Here is a 19,845-nt window from a genome sequence, read left to right as displayed (position 1 = left end):
CAAACACGGGCAAAATCTTGGTTATGCTTAAGTCAATAAAGGGTTTTCTATTCCCTGCAGCTAGGACTTCTCACAAGATTATCTGGCTCTGAGAAAACTATTGTGTCAAAAATGCACAAGTAATATAGTTACTATTAAGGACACTACGAGAACTGTCTTCAGTAGTTTGGTTTATATTTAATCTAACCATAGCCACATATATCTGTGCTGAAACATTTACCACTTCTCTCCTACCAAGAGACTGTAAGTTTTTTTCCACTCTCTCACCTTATTCTGTAAAGTCCTTTAAATCACATCTGTCAGGATTACAGTAACAGCTGGCACCTGTAACAGAACTCGAATTTAATCACTAAAAAAGCACATATAAGCACATATGAATCTTTAAACAGAGAGACTCAAAGAATGAAGTTTATAGCAGATGCTCCCAGTGCAAAACAGCACCAGCAATGCCAAAAATTAATTTTAATGAAAAAAATTAATATAATTCTACAAGTTACGCATTGACATAACATTGAGACAATAGAAGAAACAGGTTAAGACGAAACAAAAACATAAAATACTTGCAAGTTTTTGTTAAATACTTGTTAAAGTCTGTTACTGAAATTAGCAGTGCAAATAAATAAAAAGCTTAAAATAAATTGTTTTTCCGTTACAGAATCTGTCAACACACATAGTTCTCATCATCAGCCAGATAAACTTGACACCAACTGAGGAAAACTATGATAATAAACCACCATTAGCCCCTATTCTCCAGGGCAGAAAACTTTTAGTAGAAGACCCCTGTCTACAAAGATGAAAGACAAGCTAAGACAGAAATGGTCTTCAAAGGAAGTCACAGCTGTAATTGCAAGCAAAAATTGTTGCTGTTGCTTACATCATTATTCAAAGGTAATGCACAGGGCCACGTCTGCATGACTGTCTAAAGCAGAACCTGACCTCGCTCATGTTGTTTTACCCAGACACAGCTCTCCAAAATTGTTAATTTATCTAGTACATATGCTTATGTAAATAGGAGTGCTCTTAATTCCTGGCTGTCAGGAATCTTCCCTTGTCATTGCATGGGAGTACATCATATACCATATAAAAAATATATATGTAAATAAAGGGTATGTCACAAACCAGCATCAGAATGCCTTATCCAATGGAAATTTGTAAACATTATAGAAAGATCAGATTACTTCCAATTTATACAAGGATAATTTAGACTAAGTTTTCATTTACAATGAAATGTAAAGTAGCAATGTAAAAGAATCTTAAAATTTACTGCCAAGGGAGCACCAAGGTCCCTTAGGTGAAGCAAGGGATGACAGAAAAGAACATTTCACAGGCTATTAAAGGATCCAACCTAACCTCAGCCGGAGTTGCAAATTACATATTTCAAAGCCTCATTTATGGGATCAGATCACAGTGTACCATTGTAGATCACACTTTTCCCCCAGTCCCACACTTGTAAGCACCGTTTTACAATTTTTCAGTTTGACCCACTGAGAGCAAAAGTGTTTAGAATTTATATGGATTTCAACACCGTAATTGACTGTGAAGCCTAAAAATAACCGAGCATTGGTCCTGTTCTTCGACAGTAATTAATCCACTTTGAAGATGATGGAGACACAGAAAAATTTTTGCATGTCTTCGAGAAGTGTCTGGTCAAGAGATCATGATATTCAATTGAAAGTCTTCTGTAGAGTCCCAACAGGTTCGGATCTGGCCCTTATATCCCTCCAGAAAATGGCAACGCCACACTTTCAACCTGTAAGTCACGTATCCAAGCATGACTAATTTAAACTCAGTGTTTACTCTTAGAGACCACATCTCCAGCATCTGCACACTCTTGTACAGCACTTTTTCAACTTCTACATTTTTCAGCAGAACAATGCAGTTTACAGGGCAGTACACTGGCATTTAAATTTGGACCCAAGAATGAACCTGTAAAAACAGCACGTTAATTATGCATGCATTGTTAATTTCCAATATGCTTCCTGTTAACAAAATCTGAACATGCATGCAACATTTAAATCTTAATCTCTTCAGAGCCAAATTCTGGCTGGCTCTTTCATATACTTTTTTTCCAAAATAGAATGGCATCTCAATCTGCATTTTTCCTGAACTCAGATCTGAAGCCCCTCTGTCCTCAGAGCTGCAGAGAGCAGGTCTTACAATGTTAGACCCATGTCAGATTTCCAAGTTGTCCAAAAAGAGTGTGCACTCTCTCCATAGTTCCTGTCTTCTGGCATTCAGCTGTGTATGGTCCAGCAGTGTGCCAGTGTCCAGACACAGAATAAACAGATCAAGCAATAGTTGTTCAGTTTACCTAAAGCAGAGGGCAAACAAGCCCTAAATTAGCTTAGGAAGAAAAATGTTTGTTTTTTCCTGGATACAGTAATATTGTTTTCCAAAGTTTTACTCCTCTTCCTTATAAAATATATTACATTTTCTCAACCATTATCTCAACTTTATAATAATCCACAAAATATTTTTCCCCTCATTTCAGCATGCAAAGTAGAAAAATCTTGTAAATGGCTTATTCAAAGTTATCATATAAAGAGAATGGTTTCTCCATTCTCGAAACCTTTGTGGTGCTACTGTCCATTTCCTAATGCAGAATGCACAGTAAGCTCAGAGCTGAATAAGGCAAGGTGCTTTTTCAAATTCCTTTTTGAAGCTGGCTGATCGCAGAACTTGACTTCAATGTTGCCATCACTGAATGCCTCCCTCCTGGCTTCTTCTGAGTCAATGGGATCTCTTTGAGAAACACTTGCCTTTTGCTGCCTCATACTAATCCCCGAGTTCCCAAGTTGCCTGGTTGGTGATGCATTTTCTTTGACAATGCAGAAGCAGATGGCAGACAAAAAATTTTTCTTGAAGTTTTCATTCATGAAAGCATACACAATAGGGTTGCAAATAGAATTGAAGAATCCTGTAATCTGGACAATTGCAAAGATCATTTTCACTGTCACATCATCATACTCCTTTTCAAAATTACCTGGAAAGGAAAAAGGAAATATGCTGTAAGCACAGAATGGCATAAATGCCTACTACTTAGCCTATTTATATCCAGTCTGGCATTAGAGGCTTTTGTTTAAAATCAACAAAAGACCTTGCTGGAGGTTCTTAATATTAGCAACAGGGTTTCATCAGCAAGGAAAGACCAAGATCTACCACATAGCCCTGCTTTGTGTATATGTAAATAAGGACAGAGTCATTCAAAAGAGGCAATTTATGAGCCAAAAAACTTGCCCAATGGCCAAGCGACAGAAAGCTTCCAGTCTGCCAAGTATAGGCCTTGTTTATTCAAGTTGTTCTTCTGGCTCTGCGTTTCATGTCCATATCAAACGTGTAAGTACTTTAACACCAACCCCTGTCTTCTCACTAACCACATGCAGCTTCTTTCCCTGTGCTAACTCAAATCAGCTCATGGAGGTAAAAATGCATCTTCTTGGTCACATCTCTCTTTAATCTCTGAGGTCACAGAGGACTGAATTCCTTCAATTCAAATACTCAGCAACCAAACTTTGGACAAGCACTGCAAAATTTTACATGGCAAGTAAAATAAAGACCTGGTAGCACCTGAAATAATTCCTGAAATTAGCAATGAAAAGAGAGCAAAGAGTTCATGGAGTGTTATGGGAAACCTTAACATGGGACAACCCAGGTAACTTTAATAGTTACAGCTTCTGCATTACTGATTCTGCCCAGGCATAAACATCATTTGGTTCAGCTGGCTGGCTGCAGGATTATTGACTTATCTGCTACAACCTTATTTGTGATAGAAGACAAAGAAACAGCTGCTGCCTTTGGCAAGTAGAGTACAACTACTGAAAACTTCCTCTTGTTCCTACGCATAGCCTGCTGCATAGTCCCACGTGCTATCCTAGTACCAATGCAGGAGATGGGAGATGAACAGTGCAAGACCCCAGAGAACAGGGCAAATAGCAAAAAGGAAAGATAGCAAGCACTGAGGGCATTTCCAAGCTAGTATCCAGTCCAGAACACTGAAAAAGTTCAACTGGATTCACTGGGTACTATCACTACGATGTCCAGTATTTGTATTTCCAATATGTCTACTTCATCAAAACCAGGGCAAGTGAAGGGATAAATATTTCATAGCAGTTTAAGTCAGAGCAGTATGACAACTTCAGTGGATGCAAATAGAAGTCTTCACACATTAAATCTGAATTTTAAAAGTTACTTGTTCAAGAGGTTTTATGCTTGGAAATAACTTTTACCTTCCAGCCAGGTAATTTTGACTTTTCAGCAAATGAGGGTAGCATGACAGACATAGAAAGAAAGAATCTACAGAGATACACTCACCATCCTAATAGTCAACCCTTGCTCTTTCTTGAGTCTTGTAAGGCCTAACAAACCTCCTTTTCAGGACCAGATTATGTGCTGTACAAATCGAGAAGCAATTACAATCTCCTTTCTAAAGAGCTTACATTCCAAAAGAGCTGGGAGAGAGTTTAGGTTCCCTCCCACCCACCCTGCAACAAAGTTCAGGAGGGTTTACAGCAAGACACAAAGATTATCCTTTTTTTTTTCTTTTCCCCCCACACACAGCAGGGAAGAAGAGATCTGGCTGACACACAAGTGTATCTCAGATATAAGGTATCTCCCAAACACTACATCTGATAAGAGGTTTTTTGAAATGTACTCATTTTCTGTGAGCACTGCAGATCTGTTTATCACTCATAGACTTCAATGTAATTCATCTGGTTTTGGCTACATATCTCTATTACAAGACAGTGATCCAGGATTTATAAGCACAACATTAACTGTTGCTAGCAGAAGATATTCTATAGCTGAATGTTGCAGCAGCACTAGCTTTTCACAACCTGTAGTCCCATTATAAAAAAAAAAAAAAAACAAAACAAAACCCTAAGTCTTTATTGTATAACACATGGCAGACAGATACTCACTGTATTCTATCATCATGTGAATCACATGGAAAGGGGCCCAACAGACTGCAAAGAGAAACACCACTGTCACCATCATAACAATTGCTCGCTTCTTCTTCCTGAAATTGCATCAAGACATTCCATACTGAATCACTAAGAATTGACTGGTAGTTAGATGTGTCTCTTCAAGCTAGATCTGTAAATGTATTCTGATGGTTGCAGATACAAATAGAACCCTGGAATAATGCTCAGAAGTACGCAATTCCCTTTGAAACAAAAAATGCAGGATCATATAAATGTAGCACATCAATTAACACCTTTTATTTCTCTCTTTGGGGAAAGCAATACACTTTGCAGCTGCAGCAAGCAATGACATTAGCATATCTTGCAAGGCATTTTCACTCTATGCAAGCAGATGCAATCCCAATAGTAAGAGACAGGACGGGGCGGGGGAACACATGAAGTTCCATTCCAGCTCAAAAAAAACCCAAGAGTCCCTTCCTAGATCTGGGAGCACTGACCATACCTGCAGGACCTGATTACAAAGAGAACTTGACAGACAGTAAGTGAAACTACACCTGCAACATTCAACATTTGCTGGTAGGTGAGGTGCTGGAATAAAAGGAAGAAACACGCTCCCTGCCACCACTGTAATATCTCACAAACTCAAGGAACACATGAATTTATCATCATCCCCGAATTGATATATAATTCATATAACTACATTTATAGATCCCAAGATGGATGTCTCACTTGAGCTAAGGAAGCAGCACTTCACTGGTAGCAATTAGAGGATCTTCTCCCCACTGTGTGAAAATAAACTGAGTAGCAGCCTGAGGCTTACATGTCACCTTAACGCCTGTGAGATTGCACCCTCTTTCAGTTTTGACTTACAAGGGTCCGCTTCCTTAGGCGCTTTGTTAGACAAATATCTAAGGAATCATTTATCTTCAAGCTGCTTGTCAGTATTCTCCTTACAGTCGATACTTAAGGTGATACTCTCCTCAATGAGCAGAACTGTTAGAGGTTTCTAGCACATCAGGCAACAGATCAATTTGCCAAATGAAAGGAAAAAACATGAGGCAATATTAAGGGTAGCCCATATTTAGTGCTAAATAGCAAAGTTGATAATTATTGATTTTTATAACTTTTCAGATAGAGCATTACCATCTGGATAGTCTCACACAAACACATCTGAGAACACTCAAAACTCTTCCGAAGCTATACCAAGCTAAGCTGTACCAAAGTAGTTTTTAAATGAATTCTGATTTTTTCCCATATGCCAATTTAACTTACAATAGGATCATAAAGCAGTGTTCACAGTCTCAGAATTATATAAAGAACTTTCCATAGAACATATGGAAACAATGTAGCAGCATTTTCCCCAAGTCACCTTCTAACTCGTGGCCTACATCTTTCAAAAACAAGCATTTCACAATGTAGAATATGAGATTTATTGAAAGGGTTTGACTTCCAAGGTGTGGCTACACTATACTTGGAAGAAAACAATCTGTTTAAGTTGCCTTGAATTGGGTATCTAAGTGTTAAATAACTAGCTAGCTTTAAAAATCTGGTCTATGCTTGTAGACTTCCCAACAGATAAGGAAGGAGGGTTGGTTTTTTTTTTTGCACTGGTTTTGAAGAACTGTCAAGGAAAAAAAAGCTTTCTAGAAGTCAAAGTTCCAACTGTATTTTACTTTACAAACCTTGATATTTTAGACATTTCACTCCCATGAATGGTTTGAAGAACTGAAGCATCTCCCACTCGTTTCTTAATCCAGAGTTCATAGCCAATTTTAGTGTACAAAAAAAGCATCAACATCAGTGGAAGAAGGAAGAGTATAACAAGAATAAAGGTCGTATATATCTTCTGATAAATCGGACTGGCCCATTCTTCCAAGCAACAAACATATGCTTTTTCATATAGAAAGTCATATTTAACCTGTAACAAGTGTAAAGGAGATGAGTCACTACATTGTTTACCCCAAGTGTAAAAACCAAGCACATTCAAATATTCCTTGCTCTTAATACAACAACCAAAATTCAAGACAGACTTTTCAAAGTGACAAAATTCTTCCCAGCACTTTTCCACATCAAGCATTGGGTTGATCCAAGTTGACAAAGAGAGGTCAGGAGGTGCGCTGATTTGCACTCCTCCTCAAGACTTTTTTTTTTTTTTTTTAATGAGGATTTTAAAAGGAGACCTCAGCTACACATTTTGCAAGTAAAGATGGATGTATAGAAACTTTGCATATTAATCACTTAAAAAAAAAAAAAAAAAGATTTGCTAACATTCAGACTCACAAGCAGCAGATTCTGAGAAGCCTTTTTTTTTCCCCCTCCAAGAGTGAACAGTAACTCCTTAAACTATAGTGGGCAGCTAATTACATTTTAAACTAGGTACAGTTATTCCAAATCTCGGGGAACACTATGTCATCCTGAAACAGTAATCTAAGCCCTACACTGCTGTGTGCCAGTGCACCTATAAACCAAAAGGAAACCACAGTGGAAGTCATAGATGTAATTACTGCTCTTTGACATAATTGGGGAGGGTAGACATGACTAGTCCCTGCTGGCAGTCCTTCTTCCAGTACATGCAAGTTCTAATCCTTAGCCTTTCTCATGCTGGCACAGAGAACAAAAGCTCCACTGCTCTTATTCCACTCTCATTCCTTAGGAGTTTATTTAATTCCATTGCTAAAGGTACAAAAACATCCAGCGAGGACTGCGTTTAAAATGTAAATGCTCATTTCACATAACATACCTCAAGCCGTTGCACATGCCACATAGGTGACCCAACAATAACTGCCAGCAACCAGACTATGCCTGTAAACAAATATATTTTTTAATACTTTGTACAACAAGCAGCATAAGTTTTGGTATGAACAGTTTAACAGCTTCATCTTTAAAAAGTCAGGCAAAGTAGACAATTTAAATAAAGAACAAAGTTTTCTATATGATGCATACATCAGTCAACATTCACATCAACAAAAGTGTGCTCTTTTGTTATCAGTTTTCTTTCTCTCAAACTATCTTCATTTATTGGTATTCAAATGTAAAGGCAACTTAACTTGCATGAGCAGCATTATGTATGTTCTCTTTGTGTTACAATGGAAGGACTATTTACAGCTGTGACATTGCTTTAGCAGTGCTTGTACATTTTGAACCTTTCTTAAAAGAGAAAAAAAGAAAGAAAAGGCTGCCAAAGGTTTATCAGAGTCTTGGTTAAGTAAATCTTTGACTTCAGATTCTAAGCTTATTGTCAGGGTTTTGGCTAGTAATTACTATACGTATAGGCACTATCCTTGAGCTGTTTTGTAAATGCTACCAGACTTATCATTAAACACTACCTCTGGATCACTGGTCATATCAGTGCCTTCTGTTCTGTCATGCCATCTACACCAGCTACATTGAAGATGTTTTCTCTATACACATGATTACTGGAGATGCCTAAAATCTTACCAAGCATCGTGAAAGCTCTTTTATTGGTGTACTGCCATTTCATTTTTAGTGGATGCACAATTCCCTGGTGTCTTTCCACAGCAATGCAGGTCATTGTAAGAATCTCAGTTACAATAGCAGTGGACTGAACAAATGGTACCATCTTGCAAGCGAAGGCACCTGCAATAGTCAGAAAGTAAGGTATGCAACTGTTGCAGTTCATGAAAAAGCTATTAATACTAGACTTCATTACTAAAGTGCTACTGTGCAAAAAGAACAGACCGATATTCTTAGATTTATTTTAACAGCTAAACTGATAAGTCACCTATTTAAGCTATTCGTCAAATGCAGCTTTCAATAGTCATTCTTCCATCGTACGCGCTACATCTGCAAAACCAAGACTTCTAAGGACATATTTGCTTGCTCTGTATCAGTCCGAGATTTATTCCTGTTTCACTTCTGATCAAGTCTTGCATCATCTGTTTTCAAATGTGCCAAGTTACAGGAATATTTATTATCTTTTTATCTTGGCAGATTACTCTCCAGTTTTATGAAGGTCTTAATGTTACCTGTTTAAAAGTTTACCTTTTCTGCTGTTGCAAATACATTCCTTCTGCTCATTTAAATACCACTCTATTTGTATACTTTGGCACTTAATGCATCATTCTGCCAAGTGATATATATATAGGAGTCCTCTAAGAGGTGTAACATAAGAGGAGAAATTCAACCTCTTCATCATCTTTCCATTCTCCAAGTCTCCCTCTTTCCTGATTAACACATTATGTTAGAAACTGTCCAAATTAAATGCAATTTCCTGCCTGCATTTTCACAGTTGTATAGGTTCCCACCCTATTTATGCACAGATAGCACAGACCTTCAGATTTCATTGCTGCTATAGCTTCCCGAAAGTGCATATTCAATTCTTAACATATTAGTCATCCTCCACTACTCATCCTCAAGTCCCAACCATCTTAGAAACTGTGGTATGAATTACTTTTTCTCAAAAATCTTATGTTAACGCCTTTCCCAAGCTAATTCTCATTTACTCATTTTCTGACCATATTTCTGACCCTGAGATAATTTTGTATGCCCGCATTCTCACAGTTCCCTCACATTCTTACAGTTCAATAACAGCTATTCATTTCAGCAATAGCTGGGGTTATTTCCCTTACTTGATCATTAATTATACTTTACCCAGATATAATCCATAAACTCAAAATAGCCAAAGGAATATCTGATCCAATTGTAAGTCAAGCTTTCAGATGCTACAGACACCTTAAGCAATAAAGGTATGCAAAACAGAAAGAAAACAAACAGGAAACTATCAAAACTTAATCCTGCCCTCCATGAAGGGAACAAGGAACAGGGAAACTTCTGTCTGTTAGGCCAGGCTAAAAGCCACTGTGGCTTACAAGAAGGATCTGGTTTACTACTGGTCTTATCAATTCCAGCTGCCCCAAAAAAATTACTTTTTCTGTGGCTCAAAAAAGGGAAGGGGAAGGCAAGGGGCAAAGGACGGAAGTCAAGTACCTTTCAAGTACATATTCAACACCCGAAACACAGTGAGTGGGCATGCAGACCTGGCTTAAAATAGAATAAAAATATAACATGCAGCCCAGTTTCAAGCTACTTCAATGAAATCTTAGCATGGTCAGTAGGAATTGCATGGAAGAAGATGCACTGGGCTGCATGTCTGTTTCTCGTCTAGTATGTATTTTGCCAGGGTGTCAGAAGGAGCAAGACAAGACATCTTGACATCTGGCATCAACTGCCATTTATACAATAAAATTCCCCCCACTTCTTCCCTGGCTTCAGTAAGCACAAAGTAAACCCCTCATGAAACACGGCCAATATCTTAACTTGGCATCTCATCAGTTTCTCACTACACTCAGTACAGTATGTGCTACATGTATAAGCACCAGACCCACTCAGTCAAATTTATAGTTCTTCAACCAGTGTGTTGAAACTTCTGTAGCCAGACAAAAAGCAAGCTCAAATCATACTTTCTTTGCACATGGCAAATGGTGAATACAACCAAAGAAGAGGCTATGGCACACAATCTCTGGCTTACTGCCATGAGTAAAGCAGAGATAAAATGATCTTCAGCCAAATCCAAACCCTACTCCTTTGAATCAAAAGGAGATTTTCCACTATCAGTTTCAAGTTTTTTCTTCACTAAGGTAGAAGTGACTCCTGATACAAATAACATGAACAGAAAAGCAAAACTTGTACATGAAAGAAACGTTTAAGTTCCTGTTTCACTAAAGAAACAAGTTCAACTTTGAGTGCTGGAGCTGTGGAAAAAAAAAAAAAACCACACCAAACTTTCACCATGTGCTGTTTCTTACAGTTTGAAAAAAGTTAGAGTTAAATAAAGTTAAGTCCACTTGGACTATACTCCATTATAGGGAGTGCATTATTCCCATAATGCACTATTCCTTCACCGAAGTCCCAGCATTCCAGGGTATTCTTAGGAAGCAAAGAAGTATCACTTTATTACTCTACTTAAGTAAAACAAAATGAGACAGCGACTTTCACTGATGTTATACGAGTCTGGTGGAATTTCCAGCTTGTGCCCAACTACTCAAAGACCAAACAAAATACCCGAGTTTATCAGGTAGTAACTCCCAGATTTTCATTGCCTTTTGCTGCTATCTCTCATTTTCTTCCCAATAACCACACTGTCAAAGAGCACAGACTACCACTATGCCTTTAGCTGAACCCCCAGGAGAAAAGGCTGCAGAAACTCCTTATTTCATCTCTTCAGAGACAAATGCACAGTAAGTCATCACCTAAGGTATATATAAGTAACTATTAAAGAGGTCATAAAAAGAAGAATCTACATAATGTCTACAGACTGATCCTACTGAGCTGAATGAGGAGTGACAGTAGCACTTCCAGATATGTGAAACAGGATGTTTTTCATTAGACACATTTGGCTGAAACAGAAACACCTGCTCTGAGTCACATGGCACACATTTTGGTTCCTTGGTGGACTGAACCTTTGTGGCCAAAGCAGAACAGCTACATGTGTTCTTATAACCAAGAAATAACATGAAATTTTCAAAAAGACAGTAGCTAAAAGCTCCTCAAAAAGCCTCTATATATCAATAGTAAAAACAGAACTGTATTTCAGCCTCCGTGAAGCTTCACATGCCACCAAGCCCAGCGTCTCTATTAACTTGTATTTACATTACCATTTCACTTTAGGGCTCTTGTGCTTGCCCTGAATTGTCACTCACTATACAAATGCTTCCTATCTTCTGAAATCATGAGGCACTCTGGTGTTTCAAAGGCAAAACTTCACCAAGGTTAAGTGACTGTTTAGCAAGGAAATCAACTCTCATTTGCGTGAGTGTTTGAAACAGATATGTTTGGGGGAAAAAAAGAAAGGAATACAGTGTTTAGAATGTCATGGCCAAATGAAAAGTCATCAACTTCAATGGAAATCTGACATCAACAGATTTGAGATCCAGCTCCACCATCCTTAGTGTGTTTGAATGGGATTCAACCCTGAGATACCAGGGGTCATTGTACTTGACAGAATAGGGAATGTTTTCCACATAAAGCCTGTTCTTAGTTTTCAAAACTTTCATGATTTTATTTGTAAATACATACCAACCATTCCAAACTGCTTAGATAATTACTGAAGACTTTCTCCAAGTCTTTTAATACTATAAGTTATATAGCCCATGTTTTCAAACTACAGACACTATCAGCTTTTGTACACATGGAAAATGAGAATCATTTATTGTTAAATAAGATAACTATTTCAGAATGGTGACCGTTGGGCTGGGGCGGCTGGAAGAATGAAGGAAAAAGACAACCTGAAACTATTATTTCAGAATACTAAAAAGCTCCAAGTGACCACACTGGTTATTGCAGGCATATTCTGAAACAGAACAACTATATAGAGATTAACTCTTCAGTAGATATTTTCAAAATGCCATCTCTAAGTCCACAAGCCCTAAATCACATTCTTTCCTAACAGAAAGCTTGTTCTTGTTGAGTTGGAATTAGATTACTGAAAGGACTTCAGAAGCCCTTTATGGAAGGGAAGTTCAACTGTCATCTTATTCTTTGGGCTTTAGCTGTCTAATGTCCAAATTGTTGATTCTATTGCCCTGTTCCTTCAGATAGATACTTCCACGCTACAGGTTCCCAGCATGGCCTTGCAGAGTTGTCTCAGTCAGTCTTGACAAACACAGAAGAGAACTGGAGAACCATGGAATAATGCTGGTTGGAAACAAACTCAGGAGGTCTCTAATCTGACCTCGTGGCTCACAGCAGGATCAGCAATCAAGCCAGATGCAGGCCAGAGGATTCAGATCTTGAAAGTCTCCAAGGCCGAAGACAGCACAGCCTTCCCTGGGTCAGCCTCTTCCTCTGCTTGACTGTCCTCCACATGTAAAAAGATTTTCCTTATATCATGTCTGACCTTCTTGTTTCAGTCAAAGCCTTTTGTCTCTCATCCTCCTGCCACGCACTGCTGTGAAGAGCCTGGGTCCATCTTCTCAATAACCTCCTTGTATGCACTGCAAAATGCTGCTAGGTTGCCCCAAAACTGTCCCTTCTCCAAGCTGAACAAGCTCCATTCCCTCAGCTTTTCCACCCATACAGGGCAGCTGCTCCCACCCCTGATGTCTGGGTGGCCCTCTGCTGAACTCATACCAGCTTATCAATATCTTTCTTGTACTGAGGGTCCGAAACTGGACACAGTATTCTGGACACTAAACACAACCTTGCTTGTGAGACTCGATTTAACAGGCGAGGTAGGTTTTACTAGTCAAAGCCTTCCCAAAACACAGATGATGCATCTCTTCTTCCTTCCCTTAAATTGATTGAATGCTGTAATCACTGAACAAGGGAAGTGTCGAAAAGGGGGCCTGGAATCCTGGCTCTCCAACCTCAAGGAGAAAGCCTTACCATTAGGACCCCACCTTCAGGACCTCCTTCTGAAATGGACCATCTCACAAGAATAATTATGGATTTTCACAGCCAGGAAAAAAAAAACCAAGCAAACAAAAAACAAAAAACCCAACACAATACCTGCAAACTTCCATACTCATTATTAGGGAAACAGGTACTGAGGTCTAGTCCCTGATCCAACAATACATGCACATATCACTTCGCATTTAACCCATTTGTGTAAAGCAAGCTTCACCTGCAGCAATAAGAAACTGATGCAACCCCATTCTCGACTGCCTGTTAGTTGAAAGTCCCTTCTGGAAAAAATGAGGGGAAAAAAAGCCAATTTTTACTATAAGCAAGACATGTTAAGTTGCAAAAAAAAAAAAAAAAAAACAACCACCAACCAAAAAACCAAATTATGCTACTACATCATAGTTTAGACAATGAAATTAAAATAAGACCGGGACAGGCAAAAAACAGCTGTGTGAAACACTGATAAATTAAAAACATGTCAAGCTAGTTTTCACATGTTTGTGTTTAGAATCTTCACATGTTTGTGTTTAGAATCTTCTGTTACTCTGTGATAAGTCTGAAGGATACAAGTTTACACCTTTTTTCTAGTGAAGCTGATAAGAATGTAGCTGTTTAGACCATGGTTGGGAGAGAATGTGGTTTCACAGCTTGTATTATTCAAGTCTTCTTCCCATTCACTAACATGGTTGCTAGATATTGTAGTTATTTGTATTGGGTACTATGTCCTTGTCATGATGCACTTCACCTATAATAAATCAACATTGGATTAAGAATACAATGAAGTTTCCCATCTCCCAACCAATCTGAAAATAAGAAGGGATTTGTTTTTTATCTTTATGATAAAGGCATCGAATGGCTTTATTTTGTTATTTATTTCTTTTTAAACAACATATTGTTCAAAACATAATTTCCAATCCTATCTAAAGAGGACAATTAGTGAAAGAGCAACATGCAAAAGTAAAGAACAAAAGCCCACATAAGTGAGTTTCAGTCAAGATTATTTAAATCTCAGTCCTTATAGTGTTTTTGGAGCCATTAAACTAATCAGCATTTGGATAAAGGAAGCATTTGCCGAAGAAAGAAGTCACTTCATTTTAACAGAGGAAGGAAAGGAATGTGAAGTGTTTCCTGGCTCTATGCACACTGAAATAATGCTGAAAAAACAAAAAGGGTTTAAGACAGATTTTTAGAAACAAAGTTTAAAAGTTGTCCTGAGACAGACCAGTCATCAACATAAACCTACAGCAGCTGTCAAGAAAACAGCACCCCAAATTGTAATAAGCAAATTAGATACAAGAGGCACGTAGCCTGTGAGATGGAAGAAAGCAATTAGAGATATTTGTCTTTCAAAGGTGAGAAACAGAATTAAGAAGCAGGGAAGTATGCACTCTTCTTCAAACCTATGAAGAAAAAAAGGGGTAAGAAAGGACGAGACCTACTTGCTTCAAATAAATCTGACTGATACATCAATTACTACATTCACTGCATACAGGTAACTGCTGAAAACAATGCTGTCCTCCGGCACTTCAGTTACACTGCAGCTTCCATCCAACAACTTCACAATATTGAGTAAATGACAACCATATAATAAATTACATCAGAAAATAGTGATTAATTACGTTCCCTAAGGGAAAAAACTTAATACATTTAAAATATCCTCTTACTTATCAAGAAGTAGTCCCCTACCTTGTAAAAGAATTATCTCTAATTAAACAGACACCTCACATTTTAATGATTAACTGGAAAGATGCAACCACTTTCTAGCAAAATAGCTACAAAGTGCAGATTCCAAACAACAAAAATTTATATAAACCCATGTTTCTTACCTGATGATTTAAATCATTAATTACTAAAGCCACCTTCAGTGTCAAGTGACAGAATTTAAGAGAAGCTTGATCATTCACTTTTTTCCCACGCTGACCATCTTGTTCTGTTATTACTAATTCTTTATTTTAAACCCCTATGTTGTCCCAAAAATCGGGGTTCTTTTACCCACTGTGCAAAACACCAATACACATGCAGAAGAGGCATTTTATTGCATATTTGCACAGATATGGGTGCCTGTCTCAAAACAGCACACCAAGCTTTCAAATTAAGTTATTTATACACAAAGCATTAACATATTCAACTTCCTAATACATATGCTGTATTAGTCTGTTAAATGATTGGTTAGAATCTGTTTGCCCAGCACGTAAATTAATATGCATGCTTAGCTGTTCTTCCTCAACTTCATTATTTGAGTCGGTGGTATAACTGGGGTAGATGGTCTGTGAGTTGGTGGTCGCAATCTCCCCCTGCCAGAATTACCTTTCCCCTAGTTTCCTACCTTCTTGGCAGACCTAAGCAGTTCTTCATGGTTTACTAACTAGGCTAGTAATACATCAGTTAAACTTCTGCTTTCAACAGCCGCATCCTGCTTATTAGACAAAGGCACATTGTCTAAGTTCCTATGGGGATAGGGTAGGGCTCTACAATGAATTTCTATAGCAGCATCAACATTATGTGAATTCTATACTTACATTTGATTATTACAAAACCTACAGCCTTTAAATCATTGAAAACAAACCAAAATCCTTATTTGCCTCTTCTTTCAACCAAGAGAAGTGCAATAAAAGCAGGGAAAAAAAGCAGGCAAAATATACAGTTCCAGCAGGACTTGGCAGCTCAAGCCCACCCAACAGCAACCTCACATCCTTGCACTCCAAGTCGTAATCACCCACTCTCAGAAGATAAAGTAGTCTACATGGACTACTCTGCTTCCCTGTGTATTACTGTTAATTGACCCAAATTAGATTTCCTCTCAGGTTTCACAACGATAGATCACCTGGTAAATACAATATACAGAATTAAAAAGTGAGAGCAACTTCAAAACAGAAATTCCTCTTCTATTGCCTGCTTATGTGCATCCCGTCCTCGAGTTAACCAGCCACTTTCAGAACAAAAGGCATTCCCCTTGCCTCTAAATCAGCATTGGGACAATCATAAAAATCCAGGATTAATGTAATCACTGACTTGCTCTTGAAAACAATGTTTAGTTTGATTCATATGAAAAGTCTGGCTAGATCCTCACTTAAACTGAAGTTTAAATTCTTGAGCCTGACTCCAAAATCAGTGTGGACACCAGCTACCTAAGGTCATTAACGAACATTAAATGAGCCAAACTCTAGACAGATGGAGCTTGGGGAAAAGGGTGCTACTTTCTGCTTCCCAATGCAAAACGCACAGCCCTGAGACACCTGGGACATTTTTGTACTATACTGCACAAAATTCATAACACCTATGTAATGCCTCCAAATGCAGAGATAAACACAGCTCCAGTACATTAAGCATTCTGGTATGATCCCAGCACTGAAGCCTTCTTGTGCTAAAACTAGGCGCTGGGAAAACTTTAGTCTATTTCTCAGACTATGGTTCACTTGGGGGTTTTTTGGCTGTGGCTACACTGAACAGAATTTTGCTTCAGTTCTTTTGCAGTCTATGAAGTAGTATTAGGTATCTAATATGCCTAAATCAGAAAGAATCTGATTAATATTTTTCAAAGACTTTCTAAAGGCTGTTTAAAATTATTTTTTTCTTGGAAAGACTTACTGAAAAAGTATCTCCTTTTTTGCCTGCTCATTTTCCATTTACATCCCCCCAGTACAGAAACGTGTGACATTTTTGAATATTTTAAATAGTAATCTAATATTTTAAAATATGTATTAAAATGTTTAACTTTCTATAAGGTTAGGCTTTCAGCAAACACTTCCAATAGATTGTTAGTGAAGACAGCAGTGCAGCATTTAATACTGACCATTTCCAATTGGGAAAGAAAATCAGTTGCAAAGGAATACTGGGAATGCAAATAACTAATTGCTTCTCTTTTTCAAGAAGCTAAGAGGTTCCCAAAAGTATTCCTTATGCACTGCTGAAAAGTGCATAGATTATTCAAGCAACGATTAGTTTTCCCCAATGATAACACATTCAGAAGGCTGCAAATACAAATGATATTCCCTTAACCAATGCTTCATGCCTTCATTATCAGATGTTGTGCCTGTAACTATGATTTAGCCATTTCATCACCCATTTAAAAGATTGGGTTTTGGTTTATTAAGGTAAAAAAAAGGCAAAATCCTAAAACCATTCTCTGATAAAAGTTAAATTGCTCCTTCCTCTGTTAAAATGTTGTTGACCAAGCCCTTGCACTAAAATCTCTATCACAGCTTGTGAACCAGTTCTCTCCAGCACACTTGATGCAAGCAACGTAAGCTTGTTTATATTTTGTAACTTCAGGGCAGAAAACAAGTCAGTCATCATCATACAGATAGTATCCTTAAGCATCTTTCATACTTGGGCAATGCATTGTTTTATATCGATTCTTGGGTATACAGGCATTTTGCATCCTTAGCTTACCATCCGTGACGCACAAGTCTCTCACATGTTACCTATAGAGGATAAAGAAAATTACACATACCTCTGCCCAGAACAAGGCATGAGGGTAGCACTTGATAGTAGACCTGTGGTAGTTTAGATGTGTTTATGGTCAACTACAGCAGCTGAGATAAAATGGTATTGGCATGAGCCCATGCACCTCGAATAGCCTATAGTTTATTTACTGATGCAAGATGGAGTCCACACCATTCCCTCTATCCTGCAATTTGAAAGTGTGGACTGCACACCTTGGGCTAGCTGACCAAGGTGTCCCACACTGTCTACTTTCCTTCCTTCCAAGGCTCACATGCACCTTCTCTGCCCGTGGGTTTACAAACCCACTGAAATGGGCACCACGGTCTTCAGGCAAACTTGGATCAGCAGCTTATTTCAAAATGCAGCAATCAGTGAGTAAAAACAAATACAAACATGCAAAGATGCAGGACAGCTGTGCAGCACAGCACTGCTACTAGAACACAAAACTACTGCAGCAAACTACTGTCTGCAATCGTGGTACAAACAAGTAGTACAGGTGGGTATTTTTGGCAGGGATAGAGGTTAAAGATCCAGATCTCCTCTGAAGAGAGAAAAGGGACTCACTAGCACGGAACAAAAGAGGACATGGAAAACACAGTCCTGTTCACTTGATGCAAGGCAGAGATTGCCAGGTATTTTTACCAAGGACATAACCACCACCTCACATGAAACACTAACCAATCTATCTGCATCCTAAAACTTGCTTTATTTCTTTGTCCAATTAATGCAACAGCAAATATTTCGCATCAGGCATTGTCTTTGCTATTTACACTAATTAATGACATGCACAGCTTGCAGTAAGAAATTCCCTGTACTGAACATGTGAATAGAATAAGTCTCCTTCTGTCAGCATTGTTTTTCTGCTTTCAAGCAAAACACCCTGCCAATATATTATATATATATAAAAAACCCTAAGCCTGTTATTTCCTTTACTGAGGCATTGGAACAGGCTGCCCAGGGAAGTGGTTGAGTCGCCATCCCTGGAGGTATTTAAAAGACGTTTGGATGAGGTGCTTAGGGACATGGTGTAGTGGTGGTCTTGGTAGTGTTAGGTTTACGGTTGGACTCGATGATCTTAAAGGTCTTTTCCAACCTATACGATTCTGTGATTCTGTGATTCACTGTATAACCCTCTCAAACATCTTCATAAAGAATTTTATTCCTACCCCTACTCATAAGCAAATACCCCAAAACACACAATTGCAGGGCACAGAGAATGAAGGATAAGGCAAGACTTCACCATTACAGATGGAACTACAAAAATCACCCCGCTCTTACAGAAGCGGATCAATCCTGAGACGTAACTTCTCATACTGCAGGAGGCAAATGAAGAGTGCTCTTGTTTCCCTGAACTGATTTACAGCAAGTCTAGATAACTTAAATTGGAAAGTTTTAAAAAAAGGTTTTAAAACTGGAGATTCAAATAACTCGATCTCTCACGTCCAGCTTTACTGTCTAGTATTAGCCCTAATAGCATGTCAGCAGAGTTTGAGAGTATTTCGAAACTCTTTAGTATCAAAGAACATTCCAGAAGCAAGTCAGAGTGAAGAAGTTTCTAATGTCTCGCTGAAGAACAGAAATGAAATTTTACAGAGGTGACCAAGACTATCAGACACAAAAGGCCCAGTGATTTTCATTACTAAGATTTAATTTTAATCCCATAGTAAGGAATGTTTATGCATTCTCATACAGGAAAGTTGTAAGTAAGGTAACACACTGCTTGATACAAGATATTTGGTAAAGAACAGAAAGCACCCTAAATACTCAGCTGCGTATAAGATGCCCCTTGGTTTTCAACCAAGCCTTTAGAGAAGAGGAAATTGCCATGTCAAGGAGCACCAGATATGACAGAAATGTAGAGAGTGGCAGCTGGAGGCCAGACAAGATACGTGAGGGCATCTCAAATACTGCTGTGTGCTCAAGTAGTGCCCTAGATGACTCCCTACTCTCTAAATGGCAGGAAAAGCCACCCTCTGACACCTGTCTTGAGAATATATATTCTAACCGATAAGATGTGAAATTCACGGGAAAGATGTAGCATAGTGCTAGGTCTACCGTCACCTGATGTTTTGCCCTTATTTTTTGCCAGGGCTATTACATTACACAACATTAAAAGTAA

The 19,845-nt window shown here is 38.3% G+C and overlaps 1 protein-coding gene across 4 annotated transcripts in view; it reads right to left on the bottom strand.

Annotated features, from left to right (window-relative positions):
- QRFPR (pyroglutamylated RFamide peptide receptor) overlaps positions 1-19,845 on the bottom strand; it is a 40,785-nt gene that overhangs the window by 16,196 nt on the left and 4,744 nt on the right. For 3 of the 4 annotated variants that reach the window (XM_075501156.1, XM_075501153.1, XM_075501155.1), the window contains exons 2-6: positions 8,358-8,516; positions 7,660-7,721; positions 6,602-6,837; positions 4,917-5,014; positions 268-2,983 (exon numbers count right to left, since the gene is read on the bottom strand). In XM_075501156.1, coding sequence (XP_075357271.1) covers positions 2,580-2,983; positions 4,917-5,014; positions 6,602-6,837; positions 7,660-7,721; positions 8,358-8,516 — 959 coding nt within the window. In that variant the 3' untranslated portion in view covers positions 268-2,579. Of the gene's footprint in view, positions 1-267; positions 2,984-4,916; positions 5,015-6,601; positions 6,838-7,659; positions 7,722-8,357; positions 8,517-19,845 lie in introns of those variants that run through there. The other variant, XM_075501157.1, reaches the window with a different exon arrangement.

Source organism: Mycteria americana, chromosome 4, assembly GCF_035582795.1.
Source record: "Mycteria americana isolate JAX WOST 10 ecotype Jacksonville Zoo and Gardens chromosome 4, USCA_MyAme_1.0, whole genome shotgun sequence".
Lineage (NCBI taxonomy): Eukaryota > Metazoa > Chordata > Aves > Ciconiiformes > Ciconiidae > Mycteria > Mycteria americana.
Note: the sequence above shows the minus strand (reverse complement) of the source record. Positions and strands in the feature narration are given on the sequence as shown.